At 32.2% G+C, this 18806-nt stretch overlaps 2 protein-coding genes across 3 annotated transcripts; both read left to right on the top strand.

Annotated features, from left to right (window-relative positions):
• The first annotated feature begins 11537 nt into the window (after positions 1–11537).
• LOC139846804 (callose synthase 5-like) lies at positions 11538–13033 on the top strand. 2 transcript variants are annotated; one of them, XM_071836334.1, is made up of 6 exons: positions 11538–11747; positions 11886–11986; positions 12299–12420; positions 12545–12641; positions 12747–12844; positions 12932–13033. In XM_071836334.1, exons 1-5 carry the CDS (start codon positions 11546–11548, stop codon positions 12771–12773), a joined length of 549 nt encoding a protein of 182 aa, XP_071692435.1. In that variant the 5' UTR covers positions 11538–11545; the 3' UTR covers positions 12774–12844; positions 12932–13033. The 2 variants fall into 2 exon arrangements, with proteins under 2 accessions (XP_071692435.1, XP_071692436.1); XM_071836335.1 differs by having other exon boundaries at positions 12937–12996.
• Positions 13034–13148: 115 nt separating this feature from the next.
• On the top strand, positions 13149–15694 carry LOC139850365 (ubiquitin carboxyl-terminal hydrolase 8-like). Its single transcript, XM_071839947.1, has 6 exons — positions 13149–13201; positions 13318–13575; positions 13666–13808; positions 14410–14800; positions 15011–15299; positions 15424–15694. The coding sequence occupies exons 3-6, from the start codon at positions 13730–13732 to the stop codon at positions 15532–15534; spliced, it is 870 nt and encodes a 289-aa protein (XP_071696048.1). The 5' UTR covers positions 13149–13201; positions 13318–13575; positions 13666–13729; the 3' UTR covers positions 15535–15694.
• Positions 15695–18806: the final 3112 nt, after the last annotated feature.

The following is an 18806-nucleotide window of genomic DNA, read 5'->3' as shown; positions in this document are numbered from 1 at the left end:
ACAGCCTCCTTCATACTTTGCTCAATCTGTTTTCCAGTTCCAAAACTTCTCTTTTTCTGCGCTTTGCCAGCACACCATTCATTATCATCAAACTTTTTACTGTTAAGGTCCTTTTATAGTTTTTGCTGCTTCATCAACATTTCGAGAACTATTCTGCAGTTCAGGGTGTTTTTCAGAAACTTCACATTTAAGTATGTAAGTCCAGGAGATAGACGTTATATGTACACATATAACAGTTGGCGTAGACATGCTGCGAGATTTCAAAATACTGATTGCTAATTCCCGATGATTCGCATAGCAATTCTAGTTACAATATGCGAATGAGTAAATGATGAGGTTTCGATAAATATACTGAATCTTCAGAATGCCCAAGATCAGTGAAGTTGTTGGTAAGTTTATTGCTAATGTGGTGGAATATGAAAAGTTCTCCGGTAACAAAAGGGTAATCATATATATCAAGATTATGATAAGGCTACTCCGAATGAAAATCGAAGTTGTCTTGCTGGAGCTGTGATATAATTTGCTACTTTGCAACGGAATTGCAAAGTTATTTTTGCTAATAAATTCCAAAGGATCTGACACATATCTGTGTTGAATTATGACTTTGGTTTCGAGAGCTTTTTAAGTACATAACTGTGGGTAATATGTGGTTGAATCATCATCTCGATTGCTCATTATTTGAAGTGTCTTCAGAAATTTTTGAAGGGTATGAACACAGATTGTAATCGTTAATATACATTTGATGTTCTAACACCGTTTTGAAGTCAAAGTATAGCTTTGAAAGATGTAAGAATCTAAAAGTGATGGTACCGGTTATATTTCGTATTGAATTCCGAGGTTTCAAAATCAGAATATGTAATTGGGTTTGAATGAGTATTGTTGTTTTGATTGCTATGAAAGAATGTATATTATTGAGAAAGTAGGAAGTATAGTTGATAATTTGCTTAATCATATTCGAAGAATGTAACATATTAATTGTGAATATATATATATATATATATATATATATATATATATATATATATATATATATATCTCTCTCTCTCTCGGGTATTACCTACCCGTTAAAAAAAATTTACAATTAATATTTTGTACAAAAGAATTTTATTACAGTCTTTATGAAAATATATATGTATATATTCTCTTCAGATGTAACATAGATTTCAATGAGTCAATACTAAATTAAACTCATTCGATTTATGGTTGAAACCAGAATTGAATAATCCCTTGAAGGCTTTAGAGATTACATAAGTATTTCTTCAATAATATTGAAATTATGAATCAATACTTCATTATTTGTTGAGATGTGATGTTGGTTTTCGTTAAATTCTTGTGAACTTCGCAAAGTACGAATGATGTTATCTGAAAAGTTTCGGGTACATCGATGATGAAAGTGTAAAATCAAATATATACTTGATTTATTATGAATTGGAATTTGTTGAATTGCGACAGAGATTGTAGTTAACGCTGGTTAAGTTGCGGCCGAAGGACGTACATTATTGCATATTTGTAATATGAATTAACCGAGTAGTTAAGATTCACACACAATAGCTTAGCATGGAAAGATTTATTTCGAAATATATATATATAAAATATACATATAATTTCTTCAGAGGGAATGAGTTAATTCTTCATAACTCGTTGATACAATATACGCGTTATTGATTCGTAATGATATCCATAGTGATTCTTGAACTAACGGAGTTTGTGATGTTGTAGGTGTTGTTGATTCTGATGTTGACTGTACTGACGATGCTGGTGACGCTGACGGTACTGTTGATGCTGTTGGTAAAGAAAGTTTAGCTTGTTAATCACACACCATTTTTGTCAGGGTTTCTACTCTTCCTTCTATCATTTTGGTTCGCTTAACTGATTTATGGTTAGGGCTAGATTAGATGATCTCTAAGACTTTAGAGATTACATAATCGCCGCGGAATGTTTCTCCAATGAAGTTATGAATTAATACTTCGTCAGTTATTGTTGTTGGTACTCCTTGGTATCTATGGTGCGTATGACGTTGATGCTCGTGGGACAGATTGTGAAGTTGAGGTTTACGACGCGGTTGTGGTTGGAGGTGGTAATGGTACTGTTGGCGTTGATGATGGTGGTACTGGTTATGCTGCTACTGCTGCTGGTGTTTGTAATCTCTGCACCATATTCTCCAAAGCCACTACCCGAGCGCGAAGCTCGTTGACTTCTTCTATTACACCGGGGTGATTGTCGGTTCGGATGAGCGGATAAATAAAATCTAAAATTTGATGTAATATATAATCGTGACGAGATACTCTGAAAATGAGAGAGAAAATGGTGTTTCGGACAGGTTCGCCGGTAAGTGTTTCAGGTTCTTCGTCAAGAGGGCAATGTGGTGGATGGAAAGGATCGCCTTCTTCTTGTCTCCAATGATTGAGGAGGCTACGAACCTATCCCCAATTCATCCAGAATAGATGATGGCTGATTGGTTGTTCCATTCCGGTCACACTACTTTCGGAGCTTGAGTGGGATTCCATTTCGGAATTCGAGTGACTTGAACTAATGACGAATTCCATTTCGTACGATTGAATAAAGGATTTTTCGATATGAAATGATTTTTCCGGCTATCGTGTGGTATTCTAATTACATAGAATATCTATACATATATAGAGCAAAGATTTCGTAGATTACGGAGGAATTTACGGGATATGTCAGGCAAAGTTCACAGTAATAGATACGATAAGATATGATTTAGCATATACGCCAAGATATGAATTTTTGTCTATACACTATTCATGCAATCAATGCAACAAGACGTGTCTTAGACTAAAAATGATAAGCAGGTAATTTTCTGAGGATGATAAGTAGTTAATTTTCGACACAAAATGATAAGCAAAACTTTTGACATGCAGACACGGTCGAAGTCCAGACTCACTAATGCATCCTATCGACTTATCAGTTAGACACACTAATGCAGACCTAGTTCGCTAAGACCACCGCTCTGATACCAACTGAAAGGACCCATTCATATACATTATAAACGATTCAAAATAGTTGATTTCTTCGCGAGGTATTTGACCTCTATATGATACATTTTACAAACATTGCATTCATTTTTAAAAGACAAACTTTCTTTACATCGAAAATTGACAGGCATGCATACCATTTCATAATATCCACTATCCAACTATAAATTGACTTAATAATAATCTTTGATGAACTCAATGACTCGAATGCAACGTTCTTCGAAATATGCCATGAAAGACTTCAAGTAATATCTTTAAAATGAGCAAATGCACAGCAGAAGATTTCTTTAATACCTGAGAATAAACATGCTTTAAAGTGTCAACCAAAAGGTTGGTGAGTTCATTAGTGTATCATAATCATTCATTTTCATCATTTTAATAGACCACGAGAATTTCATTTCCAGTTCTCATAAATATACGTCCCATGCATAGAGACAAAAATCATTCATATGGTGAACACCTGGTAACCGACATTAACAAGATGCATATAAGAATATCCCCTATCATTCCAGGAAATTCTTCGGACATGATAAAAACGAATTAGAAGTACTAAAGCATCCGGTACTTTGGATGGGGTTCGTTAGGCCCAATAGATCTATCTTTAGGATTCGCGTCAATTAGTAGATCGGTTTACTAATTCTTAGGTTACCAAGCAAAAGGGACATATTCGGCTTCGATCATTCACCCATATAATGTAGTTTTAATTACTTGTGTCTATTTCGTAAAACATTTATAAAAATTGCGCATGTATTCTCAGCCCAAAAATATAAAGGGTAAAAAAGGCAAATGAAACTCACCATACTGTATTTCGTAGTAAAAATACACATAACGTCATTGAGCAAGTGCAAGGTTGGCCTCGGATTTACGAACCTATATTAATTATATATATACATATATATGTTGGTCAATATTTGTCTAACAATTTAGGTTAGGTCATAGTGTATCTCAATCCTAATGCCCGAGACTAATATGCAAAAGTCAACAAAAGTCAATTTGACTCAAAATGATTTCCAAAATTTATACATAATTATAATATATTTTAAATATCGTCGTTTTATATTTTTAAATATTTTTAAAAGATTTATTAGAGTAAATAATATAATTCATTTATTAATAAATAAAATTTTATATTAAAATTTATATAATAAAATATATTTTTATATATATAAGTAATAAAATTTATAGAGTTCATTTAATATCATAAAGATAGTATGATAGGTATTATTAAAGTAATTTATTACACGTAGTAAAATATGTTTGTATCACATATTTATTTGATAACATAATATCTATAATAATAGTAAGTAAAAGTTGTATTATTTTGTAATTAATAATTATTATTATAAATATATCAATATTTATAATTACTAAGATGACATTATGATAAAACTATAATTCTAATTATGATAACTTTAATATTTACGATATTTTTTAATATTATTTTAAAAAAAATAATTCTATTTAAAATGATAATAATAATGATATTTTATAGTAACAATGACATTTCTATTAAAATGATAACTTTTGTTAAAATGATAGTTTTAATACTAACGATACTTTTAATAATAATAGTAATAATAAAAATAATAAGAACGATAATTTTATCTAAATCAATATCTTATAATATTTTAATTTCATCATGATACTCTTACTCATTATTTCCTAATCGTTTCGTTTAATAGTTTTTAATCATCTTTTATATCATGTTCATAATAATGATAATAATAGTAATTAAAATAATTAAGTGTTACTAATATTAGTTTTAATTACAATAATACTAATAATGATAATTACTATGACATTATTAACGATAATACTAATAATTTATTTTAATGATAATATAATAATAACAATAACAATAACCATTTTTAAATAATGATATATATATGACAATAATAATAATGATAATAATAATAATAATAATAATAATAATAATAATAATTAGATAATAATAATAATACTAATTATAACTTTAACGATAATAATGATAGTAATAATAATAAAATAACAATTTTTAATGATAAATCCTTTTATTGATAAAGATAATAATAATAATAATAATAATAATAAGATAAAACTAGAACGACGATAATAACGACGATAATAATAATCATTTTTAATAATAATACAAAAATTCGATTGACTATAACTTCAAATCCGTTCATCGAAACCATTCGATATCTAAAGGAAAAGTTCTTAATTTTTCGCTAGCTTTCCAATGACATGCATATCTTATACCTTATCTCAACCGCATATATAACTAATTCAGGATTCAACATAACCTAACTAAAGGCAATATCAAAAGTACAAACATGCATAATTCTAAATACTCGAGCACTAGTCAGGGATACACTATTAGTATGTAAAAGTTAAATTATGAGTACTCACGTATCAATATTGAGATTCAATATTGCAGGAAAGGTACGTAAACGCAACGGAGACGATAAATACTAGGTTGACCTCATGGGCATACCCTCGACCCATACCCATAACCTCCATAGTTATAGCTCATAATTTCCTTAGCTTTATCCCGCTCATAAAAATTCGTTTTGAAAATAATGCACTTATGACCTCGTCGTAATATTTTATGTATAATACTAATTATAATAATACTAGTACTACTAATAATAAGTTTAATGATAATAATCTTTATAATATTAATAATAATAATAAATATATATATAACGAGAGAGATAGAAGATAGATTGAAGAATGATGAGCTCGAGTTTTTATAGTCCCAAATCTGGCCCCACCTCCGCAATCTCGGAGGATTGCTGAATCAAAAGTCCTTAATTTACAGAATTAATCTTTAAAGTTATTCGTATTACATGTTTCTTATGTTTTATTAATTATTATTATATATATAATACATTTAATTTATATAATTACTTATATATTATATTATATTTACGCTCATGGTAAAAATGTAATTTTTACTCAAATGACTTGGACGTTGTCACTCGACTCATGTACCACTTTTGGTTTTTCGAGCGCACTTTCGTACGTTTAGAAAACTAGCCTTTTACGTTACGCGACATGTACACTTATTAATACTTTGACTTTACTCATCAAAAATTTACCTTATAACCTATAAAATTGAGCGTTGTGGTCATTTGCTTCTATAAATCAGAGTCTCGTAGTTTATCAAAATGTATCATTTTAAATCATCTGTTAAAATATTATATTTTGTCACTTGTATAATATATATATATATATATATATATATATATATATATATATATATATATATATATATATATATATATATATATATATATATATATATATATATATATATATATATATATATATCCTTATTTAAAATATATATTTGTTCATATTGAAATATGTAATAATACAATATTTAGTTTTTCAAAACTAATTATATTTTTAAAGTTTATTTTGGAATCGTTTAGATAGTAGAAAAATATTATATCAATCACGTTTACATTTTTGAAACGCTTTATCTACTTGTAATTTATAATATAAACTTTATTTAAATTCTTCAAAAGTCATATACAAATTATCTTATAAAACGTCCTAATTAATAAAGTTCTTTTTAAATTGAAACGTTTTTATACATTTAAATCAAATATGATAACTTTTTTTTTCTAAAACTAAATATATAAAATAATCATTTTATTAAAAGGTTAAAATAGAAGAAGCTGTTATATCGTAAAAATGTTTTAGAAAAGTAAGATTAAATATACTTTTAATAAATTTCAAGTTTTTAACGTTTGTTGGTGCAACGTGATATAACGTCTAAAGGTTAGATAAACATATAAAAATCATTTTAATGTAAAACGTTAATTTACTTAACTTGTCGATATCCATCTTCTAAGTTATCTATATTCTACAATTTTACTTCCACGTTAATTAATATACAAGTTTAATAGTTTATCTTATCAAAAGTCACGAGACAATTATTGTAAAGCATAAATTGAAAAATCAAACGGGAATCTCCACTAACCCTTGTCTAGTTCCCGTTAATTGACACTTTTGTTCCTTCTAATAAATCACTTTACCAATTATTCCGAATACCGTTAAAAAGAATAGATTTCTCAAATCATAGCGGACCTCTTAACAGAGACTCGTAATTATAATTCAATGTATCTAATAATTCAATCATTTGATATCATCTTTTAATTCCATTGATAACTATTAGAATATATTTTGAAACAAATACGTTTATATAAAGTATTATACGTCTAATACTTTGTTAATGTTTTCAAGTTATAATATATACACATATACATATATAATCATGTTCGTTCATATAATGGTTCGTGAATCATTGGAATTTGGTCGAGGCTAAATGAGTGTATGAACACAGTTTAAAATTCTTGAGATTCAACTTACAAACTTTGCTTATCGTGTCGGGAATATATAAAGATTAAAGTTTAAATTTGGTCGGAAATTTCCGGGTTGTCACATTTTTCTCTCAAACCCTAACATCAAAGAATCATCATCTAAATCCAAATCAAGGAGCTAACATTAAAACAAATTGTACTTTTGGAATCCTTGCATCTTCCTCTACGTTTTGATACTAATTTCACTACTTGGGGTATGGTTTCTAAAAACTCTAGATTTCTCTAATTCGATTTATAAACTTGAAATGGTGTTAGTTAGTGTCTATGGCTTACTAGGTTGTTGTGTATGTAAATGATTTGCTCGATTTTGTTGTTTTGAGTAACTAGCATGAACACTTGAAATGGGTTTGTTGAATCTTTGATGTTGGGTGATTAAATGTTAATTAAATGTTAAAGTTCATGTATTAAATGTGTTACTACCATCATTAGCTTCAATTTGATGTGTAGGTTGACTTGAAAAACTTCACTAACATGATTATTGATTTTGTGATTTTTGGTTAGGGTTTGATAGACTTAAATATGAACTTTTGATGCATTGAATGCTATGAAATATTTTTGGTAAGTGTTTAGTTGCAATGCATGTTTAATTACCTTCGAAACGGCATATCGTATGTGTACATTGGATTCCCGAATCATGAAATGCATTTTATGAACTTGAAACTTAAATGACGAACATTTAACGATCATTTTACGAGGATTTAGTTATTGTAAATGATGAATTTGATTGATGAAATGTGTTTAGTTGTATTCCTCGTTAAATTACCTTTCTAACGATATAAGATACGTGTTTTGAATGTTTGCGGTTCATTATTTGTGAATTGGTGAATTTTGGTTCGAGACTTGAACACTTGAAATAGCCCAGGGATCAGCCAGGTACTTTGCCGCGGCGCGGCCAATCCTTGGCGCGGCGCGACGTTTGCCTGAAAAGTGGGCAGTTCAATTTCGCGTTTTCATGTTTAATTCTAACTATGCTACGCACCTCCGATTAACATGTAACTTGTTCTAACATGCTCATATATGAATATATAACTCAGAAAAATTGTCCGAGACCCGACCCGAACGTGTTTGACTTTTTCGTTGACTTTGACTTGACCAAAGTTGACTTTTATTCAAACTTAACCAAATACTTGTGCAATCATTCTAACGTGCTTTTATACTTGATTCTTGCATGAAACTTGACAACGTGATTCACATACTATATAATCGAGTCGTAACGAGCCATAGGACTAATTGAGCACATTTCGACCGACCTTGTGTTTTACCCGGTATTGATATAACTTACTTGTTTAGGTTAAGAAACTTTCATTGCACAACATTTAAAATGAAGTACTTTGGCATGCAACTACGGTGAGATCATAGTCCCATCTTTTCAACAACTTTTACTCTTTTAAATCATGGGATGAGAAACATATACGGTTTATACTCTTATACTTTGAACACAAGTACGGAAACAAACATTCCATGTGCGAATTAGAACAAAAAGCCTCAATTCAATTATCATTAGTTACACTTGTAGGGTGTAAGCGTGAACTTATGTTGTGTGGATCCATATGGGCTTGACGAGCCCTCATTCGGACGGTTCGCTACCGTTGGCGGATGAAATATATTTTCGGGTATAGTGTAGGTTCTAACACTATGATAACGGGGTTCGTATACAGTTAAGTCTTGATAATTGGGTACTCCACAAATGTACAACATCTTTGGAATGCAAACGATTTGGATAATCAACTTCATACTAAATCTTGTGGTTCAAAAACATACGTTTACAAATACACCTATGATTTCACCAACGTTTTTCGTTGACAGTTTTCTATATGTTTCTCAGATTCATACTTGGCTACTTGATACATGCTTCCGCACACTTTGATTACTTGCTTGGGGTCAAGCATACATGCATACGCTAGTGATAGCACATTTGGATTCAAACTTAATGTTTACATGCATACGCTATTGTTAGCATTCGTGATGTTCAACTTATATTATGTCGCAAGTCATTTCATTTATACTTTACAACTTCTGTAAACTTAAACTCGTTGTCGAACCGTTTGGTAACTTAAAACTTTGCAAGTCATACACGTTTCAAATGAATGCGACATAATTTTGGTCAAACGCGTCTCATTTAGGGACTACGACCACGTAACGGGACCTAAGTTGACGGCGCCGTAAATGGCGATTTTGTCGGGTCGTCACATAAGGTTTTTATGGTTCGCTTGTGAATACGCCCAAGCCTTAATCATAATCAAGCCAAGGTAATGCAATCAAGACCGGGACATGGTGATTGATCACTGTAATCTAAGTGAAAGACGATCATAAGGTCCCAAAAACATTATCAACACCATCATCCACCCCTCATTGCACTCAATTCCTAAATTAGATCTTAGCATTTGATTTAGGATTGATTAGTATCAATCGACTTCTATTTTGTGGGTGAATTTGACTTGGACAAAAAGTCATATGTGAATAGAGAGAAAAGATCGTTCAATGATATAAACGTTCATGGTTTTGATTTATCGACATTGTATGTGTTTCTTACCGAAGAAATAACATTCCCCCACTCGAATGTTTAGTATTTTAGTGACAATAAAAAAATTTGAATTCCTTAGACATCCGCAAAAATGTTATGAAATTGTAGGGAAAGGCATGATACACGACAACAAAACTGAGTTGTACTGCATTAACACTTAATGTACAATCAAAGAATACACTAGTCTAGTGAATTCATCAAAAAGGTTAAGTAGATATATCATTATATCATCACTGTCTCTAATATTCTAAGACTACCAATAACGCCTGACACCTGTAACGCGACGTCAGGCCTCACGCCCCGGGGGCGTTAGTCGTCAAAAAAACGAAAAAGTAATTTAATATAATTGTATTTGTGTACTCGTAGTTTTGATTTATATAACTGTATTTAGGGATTTATGTAATCGTATTTAGTTATTTCTAGTGTGAGGTATTTTTTTAATTATTAATTCATTGTTTTAAATATATATTACTCCATATAAGAGTTTTTCAAAACATACCCTAAGGGATAAATTTTACTCCGCAGATGTTAGGACATGTATTAATTACTTGTAGATAAATATTCAAATGAATTCAACTTTTAAGTTAAGATTCAAGGGACCAATAAGAGTGTGACATGTAGCGCGACAATCGCATGCGATTGAAAAAAAAAAAATTCATTGGTGGCGTCACGGGGCGTCAAAAATTGCCAGGGTGAGTGAGGGGTTGCTCTTGATGCTGCATTGTTTCTAGTCTTATAGGATTGCTTGCGTGGCTTAACAACGTGTAAAGTACGCATCAAAACAGACTGGGCCTATCAGCTATTGACAAGTGTGTTTACTCAAACACACTATATACTCGGCCTAAAATCACGGTCTTTACTAAAACACTATATACTCGCCCTAAAATCACGGTTGAAGTTAAAGCGATTTTCATTTTCCTCTATATCTAACCTGTTCTCTCAACAATCGACGTTTCAGATCGTCTTCATCACAAAATAAACTCAGGTTATTATCCTATTGCGTTCTATTTTTAACAGTTCTTATCTGTTTATACAGCGTCGATTTTATACGCATGGAGTTTTGCCTTCCGTTCGTGTATAATTTATACATAATTATTATGAATATGAATGAATGTTGAACGAACGTATAATATTAATTGCTGATGATGATTGTAGGATTACATAAAAAGTATTTGTATCCGTTATCATTTATGTTCAGCTAAATTGATCGTATTTATGCTAGTTCACTCAATTTGAGTTCCGTTTTGACTATGTCCATAACATACTAGAGTTAAAAGCTTTTTCAGAATGTATTGAGAATCTGCATTAAGGTTTTGTAATCTAATCTGTTACTTAGTAAAATTTGGGGAATTTGATCATCATAACATTTTGATACCTAAATTAGGATCGGTAGACTGTTGGCACGTAATATTCCATCCTTGATTCGGTTCTTTTGAAGTTCACATTAGGTTTATAGCATATTAGTAGTTTTATTGCCTATCTGTTTGTAATTTTTTATTTGAGACTCCAGTTCTATAATACTCCTTGTGTCTATGTTGAGGTTGTTTCCATAATTTTGTGCATGTACTATTGATATTATTGTATTGTAAAATTGGACTTTGTTGCTGCTGAATGTGTGTATTGTCTCATATGTTAATGAAAAGGTAAGGAGAAAAATGAAAGAAGGAAGGGTGAGAAAGAAAGGAAAGTCAACATCAGCGGTATCCTATGGCATGGATTCGCGAAGTGCTGCCACAACCACCTTCTCTACAGAGGCTTCTAGTGACGAGATGGTCCCTTCATCCCTCAAACAGATTGCCCCAATCTTGCGTGTTGCAACAGAGTTTGGAAATGAAAATCCTCGAGTTGCTTATCTTTGTAATTACTTCTCCTGTCTCCTCTCATTTATATTGATTATTAGTTCTATTCTCTTTAATCATAGCTATGACTATCATTCTCCGTCTATTCGCCGAGTTATTGTTTTTTGTTTTGGTTGTTAACCGTGTGTGCAAAAAGGTCGGCGTTATGCACTTGAGAAAGCACACAGATTGGATGAAAGGTCTACTGGTCATGGTGTTCGACAGTTTAAAACAGCTCTTGAGCAGCAATTAGAGAGGGTACATAAATTCTGCCCTTTTAAGCTCTTGATTTGTTATTTATGTGTGTATTTTATTTATTTATTTATTTATTTAAAAAAAAAAAAAAACAATTAATTTAATTTACCGGTACTAAAATTGGGTCTAACCTTCTGTAAGAGTCTTACCAAGCACTGATCAGTCTTCATTACAAATGTTGATATTATTTGTAATGTTCATTTCCAGTAGTGTTGAAATCCTATATATATATATATATATATATATATATATATATATATATATATATATATATATATATATATATATATATATAATTGAGAATGTGCTACCTAGGATGATACCCCAAGTGTTGAAGCTCGTGTTAAGAAGACGGATGCGAGCGAAATTGAGAGCTTCTACAAGCAATATTATGAAAAATATGTCAAGGCATTCGATCAGGATGAAAAGGCAGATAGGTAATATGTGTGTGTAATCAAGCATACAAGTGATTAGAGTTAGAAATAACAAATCAAAAAAAGAAAGTTTATACAGATCTAGAAGATTGATTGAACTTCTGCTTATTGTTTTATTACCAACCAGATCTCAGCATGGAGAAGTTTACCAGGTGGCTGGAGCGCTTTTCGAAGTTCTCTGCTCTGTCAACAAGTTTGAAAATGCTGAAGAAGTTCCTGCTGACGTCAGTTCCCACCTTTGAATGAAATTTGGTTATTGTTTTTGTTTTGTACATCAATTCTAAAATTTCATCTGATCTTTGTTCGCATATTATAGATCATTGCATCAGCTAGGGATGTTGTGGGAAAGCAGGTAATATATGATCCCTGCGACATTCTGTCACTTGATTCTGCAGAGGAATCACAGTGCATAAAGCAGTTTGAAGTGGTATCCTCTACCTTCTATCTACTTTGATTAAGAACTTGTTTGCTTCATTAAAATATCTATATCTAATCTATATATGTGAATCTGCAGATCAGGGCGTCAGTGTCTGCCCCAGCCTCTGTTAATCAGAAACAGAAGAAATCAGGAGGGTTGGATCTTCTTGACTGGCTAAGGGCAGTATTTGGGTTTCAGGCATGTAGTCTTTCACTAATATTTTCTACTATTAGAAGACTGGGTGTTTAGATTTTACGTTTACTTACTGGTTATCTTATCTTATTTAATATTTTTTACTTTATGTTTGAATCTATTCAGAAAAACGTTGGCAGGGACCAGAGGGAGCATCTAACGGTAATGTGCCAGGTAAGCTCAATATTTTTTTTTCATCATTTTGGTTAAACATTATTATATATTATTTATGATATCATCTTTTATATAGTTTGACCGACAATAACATAGTATTTTCCCACTTGGTGTAGGGGCAATATCGGTCAACATTGAAGTGTCTTATTTGCAATTTCTGTTCTCTTAGTCTTAATACGTTCTTGTGTCTTCATTTGCCCTTGCCCACAACAACAATGAGAACTATGGAATTGACGGTTTTGAGCACCGACGGGTCAACTTTACCATCTCAAGTCACCGTGGCTGTTCCAGAAAATGGAAAATTTAAGGATCTTATCCTGGCTTTAACCACTGCTTGTTGTTTGGGAGATGATGAAACTTTATTGGTGGCTGAGGTATATCTGTACCAACCAAGAAGTCTTCTTCGAGTTTTTGGGTGTGTTTTCTTATGTGATAGTAAAGTTTATGATGATTTTTGTGTGCAGATATACGTCAACCGCGTGATTGCTTTATTTGATGAATCAGACTCATTAGAGTTGGTCAGGCAAGATGATGTGCTTGTTGCTTACAGGCTACTCAAGGAGGAGGATTCATTGCCCTTGGTTGTGTTTACACATTGTTATGAAGTGTAAGCTGCTATCTTTCTGATCTCTTATTTGGGTCAGGTCATGGTTGACCTACGTATACAGATGGAATGGGCATTCAACTATATTGCTTTGTATGCTTTTATTGCTCTAACATAAATCGATCAATGTGCATTATTAATATTAATATCCGGTCATATTAATATTAATTAATATTAATAATATAAACCAGGAAAGAAAGATATATCTGTCGTACCATGTATATGCATCCTGACTTATAAGCATTATACTCTTAATTACTGTATTAATTTTATTGAACCTTTTAATTAATAAGCATTATACTCTTAATTACTGTGTAAATACGTGCATAACCTCATTTTTAGTTAATGTGATATTTGGTAAAATTTTATACTGTATTAGTTTACAAACTAAAAGTATATGATCAAGATACTTAAAAATGATAAGACGCTTTCACTTACTTTGAAAGAAATATATATAGCTTGACTACAATTCAGATAGTAGAAGTTACACTATAGTCTGGGGAAGTAATACATCCATTTTCTAATTTGTTTACTTCTGGTTGTAGATTTACTAAATACGGATCAAACAAACAAGGATCTTTGATGAACTTTTGGATTCCTACAGTAGCCAGGATTCGTGATTGTAACGATAGCAACGAGATACGCAAGAAATTTCTCGAGTCAGTCCGCCCGTTTCGTGTTATAAAAGAATCTTGTGTAGACGCTTATGACGATCCTACACGGAGAAGCTTTGAATTCAAGTTAACACAAGACAGCCTTTTGTCAAAAAAATCCATAAAGGTGATGGATGAAGAATCATCAAAATCGCCATCCCCTAAATATTTTCTTGTTACGTGGCCTGGAGAAATGTTGGAACAATATGATACTTCAACTTTAAGCCATTTACCTCAAACGGGTGGGCTTCCATTGTTTACGGGTACTCCAGAGCCGGTATCGTTATATGATTGTCTCGAAGCTTTGTTCAAGGAAGAACTGTTGGGGACTGAAGAAATGTGGTACGTCATACTAAACCTAAACGCGCACCATTTTGACACATTTTATTTTATAATGGAATTTTTGTTTTACTTTATACTGACTGCTCAAACGAACGAAGAAATGCGCGGCCCGCCTTTTTTGCCACCTCTACTGAAGTCTTTTAGACGTTGTTGGTACCTTTTTTGTGGGTATTACTTTACTTAAGATGAATATATGCTTAATGTTTTCAGGTATTGTCCCGAATGCAAGATAAAACGGCCAGCTAACAAAAAGTTGGATATCTGGAGTTTTCCAGAAATCCTGATTGTTCAATTGAAGAGATTTTCACGTGGACAAGTTGGAAACAAGCTTCGTGCAGACAACTTGAAAACTTTTGTTGACTTTCCTATTCATGACCTTGATATTTCAAAGTGTGCCGCTTACAAGGATTCCCAGCCATCTGCTACCTACAAGCTTTATGGTATAAGTAATCATCACTATGACACATCGATTGGTGACCGCTACACAGCCTATGCTCAAGTAAGTTATACAATTCTTCTTTAACATTATTACAATGTCATTCATTAAAGAAAATTTAACTCATGTTGACCTGTTATGCGACCCACCCATTTCACCGCATAAACGTGTCTGTTTCTTCATGCAGCGTGGGGAGCACTGGTATAAGACTGACGGCATCAAGGTTACCCGTATTAGTGAAGATGCTATCAGGACATCGGCAGCATATCTTCTATTTTACAAGAGAACATCGAGTTGAATGGCATGCCCAGAAGGTTATACTGTATACTTGGGGCTTGGTATGGTGATATGGTTATTTTGTTTTTTTATTTTAGGTAGGGACTTTGCAAACTCGCTTCTATTCGGGTAATCTGTAATCTTGTTGTTCGTACGGGTCATTACGTTCCATTCTTTTTTGCGTTCATCATTAGATGATGAAAACATTATGCCGTTGGTACATGTGGTTTGTTCACTTTTTCGTCACAACACCTAAACTTTAAATTTTGCGTCATCGGTACCTGCGATTTCAATTAGTTACATGGTTAGTGTTCATGCCTAAAGGACGTCAGCACTCACATGTCAAACCCTAACATGTGCAACGCATGTGTGAGTAATTTCGTCCGATCCAACATTTTATTCCATATAAATGGCGTTCAACTGACACAAATCTTCAGTTTCAGTTTAAAGAAAATCCCCAAATAAAAAATCCATAAACCCTAATCGACGAATTTCATCCTATTTCAAAATTCAACCTCACAATGGTCGATTGCTTTTGTGGAAAGAAAGAAACTGAAGGAAGTTCAGCACAATAGTCATATACAGAGTAGTATCTAAGTAACATATACATCATGCCCTAATGGTTTTTCACTGGTTTTTGTCGATTTGAATCCCGGAAATCAATCCCAAATCTGCGAATCAATAGGAATCAGAGTTCTCCAGTTCAAATAACGTAACTTTTTGAACAAGGTGGGCATTACATACTACTACGGTGATCCCAAGTCGTTTCCTCTAAGTGTTTGCACAACAGTTTTCAGAAGTTTGCTTTCTTTGTCCCGCTTTGAAATCTCTTCCTCTTTTGCTCGTAATTCTTCCATGTGCAGTTCAAAAACCTCCGCATCAAGAAAAGAATATAAAGTGAAAGTAACTGTAAACGGGTTTGGGTCAATTGGTGTTGTATTTGAATGATAACGGGTTATTATGCTAATATGGGTTAAATGGGATAATAAAATTGGCTAAACTTGTATTCAGCTGTCTTTTACTGTCTTATAACATCTTACCAAAAGTACAGTAAATTATCGCATCAGTTTATAAAATTTGGTATTTGTGGAGATTTCTTTTAATTTTAATTTTTTTTTTTTACTCCCTGCCTTTTTGGCTTGTGTAGCTTAATAATATTGATGTTTGAAAAAAAAAAAAACATTAAATATCTAAAGAATCCAAAAACAAAGGACCAAAACATGTTGGTCAGTTCGTGCAACCTGACTCAACCCGTTTTAGCCAGAACCCATCTTGAATCGTACCCCACTCACCTATATTGCCATTCAAAGTTGAAATTCATAACTGAAACATATATTGTTTGATGGAATCAACGTGCACAGAGTCATCTAAACTAATGTATGGTGACAATCTGCTTACTTGTAGTGTTTTCGAGCTCTTTAAAGTTCAATCATCTCTTGTACTCGTGATTCGGCCATTTATATGGAATAAAATATTGGATCGGACGAAATTACCCACACATGCGTTGCACATGTGAGGGCTTAACATTTGAGTGCGGACCAAACCACAGGTATCAAATTGACCGTATTTTTTTCTTAGATGATTTTATTTCTTTTCATAAGTGCATTTTTTTGAGGAGTCTCCCTCCTTATTTTTCTTGCAGTTCTTTGAGTGCAAGTTTCAATTAGTTATGAAACTTGCTTCACAAACTTGCTTTCTCTTAACATAAGAGCATTTTCATTCATCTGAACATAAGATAAGAGTATTTTCATTCATAACACATTTCTTCATATTAACACGCTGCTACATCATTATCACATCACCGTTTTCTCTCATTTTCCTTCTAATCACTAATCTATCACAATTCACTCTCAACCATGACATATTAAACTTAATATTAACCCACCTTTATTATTTAATATTAAACTTAATTTTATTATTATTATTATTATTATTATTATTATTATTATTATTATTATTATTATTATTATTATTATTATTATTTAACCTTAACCTTATATGCTAAAAGAGATGGGAAATGTTGTAGCTTTAATTATATTTGATTGTAGTTTTGTGTTTGCATTCACATTACAAACGGTCCCTCAACTTTGCCTATATTTCTACAACGGTCCTTGAAATTTACACTTTTTAAAGGGTAAAAATTATAAATATATAATTTAATTAAAATATAAGAAACTTATTCCACCCGAATTTATAACGGGTCATATCTTCTCGCTGGGTGCGAGTTAAATTTTTCAGAGACCACCGTTCAACTCGGAAAAATCTTACGAACCCAACGGAACTAACTACACGCGAAACGGACACTTCTAAAAAAACGCTAAACACAACGACAACCTGTATCTTCCCGCTCGGCACGTGTTAAATTTTTTCGAGGGCATCGTCAGACTCGAAATAATTTTATGAACAAAATGATACTAACTACGTTCGAAACGGACACTTTTTAAAAAAAACTCTAAACACAACGACAACCCGTATCTTCCTGCTCGCCGCAAATTAATTTTTTTCGCCAGCACCATTAGGCTCGAAATAATTTTATCAACAAAAGGAAACTAACTACGTTCGAACCGGACAGATTTTAAAAAACACTAAAGACGACGACACCAACAATTGACGCATAACAGATGGCCCGTTTTCCCTTCTGTAAATAAAACTGCGTTAAATATGAATATGCCAGCCGAAAGCTCCCGCCGCATCACGCGGGCCGGTCCGGACTAGTTGTTATTATTATTATTATTATTATTATTATTATTATTATTATTATTATTATATAGCATTAATAAGTTAAAATTTTTAAAAATAATATTCAAATATACAATGAAATACATGGACCCCACCAGTATAACTAAAATGATGAAAAAATCAACTTCATCTTCTCTCTTCGCCCATTTCTTGTAGCTATACATATATACATCTATAGCTATACTTTTCAGTTTTTCGTTCACAAAATTTTCAAGAAAAATTATAGGGAAAAAAAAAGCCCAAAATACTCGCCAAAGAAAATGCCAAAAATTCACTAAATGCATGGCGTGGGAGAATTGGTGTCGACTTGCCAACGGCGCCAATCATTGGAATTAACGAGCACCGTTGGTAGTGCTCTAATAATATGTTCCAAGTCATACAATAAATTTACGACTAATTACGGTTGCACTCTAAAATCCCAAAATAAACGAGCTGATAGCATATACGGAATATGATATAGAGGACAAATTCTCACCTAAAAACTTGGTTGGTATATGTGGTTATATTGAAAACTAGATTTAAGAGCTCGTGCGTTGCACGGCAGCTCTAAATTAA

The sequence above is a fragment of the Rutidosis leptorrhynchoides genome, chromosome 5, assembly GCF_046630445.1.
Source record: "Rutidosis leptorrhynchoides isolate AG116_Rl617_1_P2 chromosome 5, CSIRO_AGI_Rlap_v1, whole genome shotgun sequence".
NCBI lineage: Eukaryota > Viridiplantae > Streptophyta > Magnoliopsida > Asterales > Asteraceae > Rutidosis > Rutidosis leptorrhynchoides.
Note: the sequence above shows the minus strand (reverse complement) of the source record. Positions and strands in the feature narration are given on the sequence as shown.

What these genes read in the sequence shown, in the direction of transcription:
- LOC139850365 (XM_071839947.1), top strand. Translation starts at nt 13,730, where the DNA reads ATGATGTGCTTGTTGCTTACAGGCTACTCAAGGAGGAGGATTCATTGC. An exon ending in TTGGGGACTGAAGAAATGTG is followed by an intron (nt 14,801 to 15,010) that starts GTACGTCATACT and finishes TAATGTTTTCAG; the next exon opens with GTATTGTCCCGAATGCAAGA. An exon ending in GCTACACAGCCTATGCTCAA is followed by an intron (nt 15,300 to 15,423) that starts GTAAGTTATACA and finishes TTCTTCATGCAG; the next exon opens with CGTGGGGAGCACTGGTATAA.
- LOC139846804 (XM_071836334.1), top strand. Translation starts at nt 11,546, where the DNA reads ATGAAAGAAGGAAGGGTGAGAAAGAAAGGAAAGTCAACATCAGCGGTA. An exon ending in TTGAGCAGCAATTAGAGAGG is followed by an intron (nt 11,987 to 12,298) that starts GTACATAAATTC and finishes TGTGCTACCTAG; the next exon opens with GATGATACCCCAAGTGTTGA. An exon ending in CAGGATGAAAAGGCAGATAG is followed by an intron (nt 12,421 to 12,544) that starts GTAATATGTGTG and finishes ATTACCAACCAG; the next exon opens with ATCTCAGCATGGAGAAGTTT.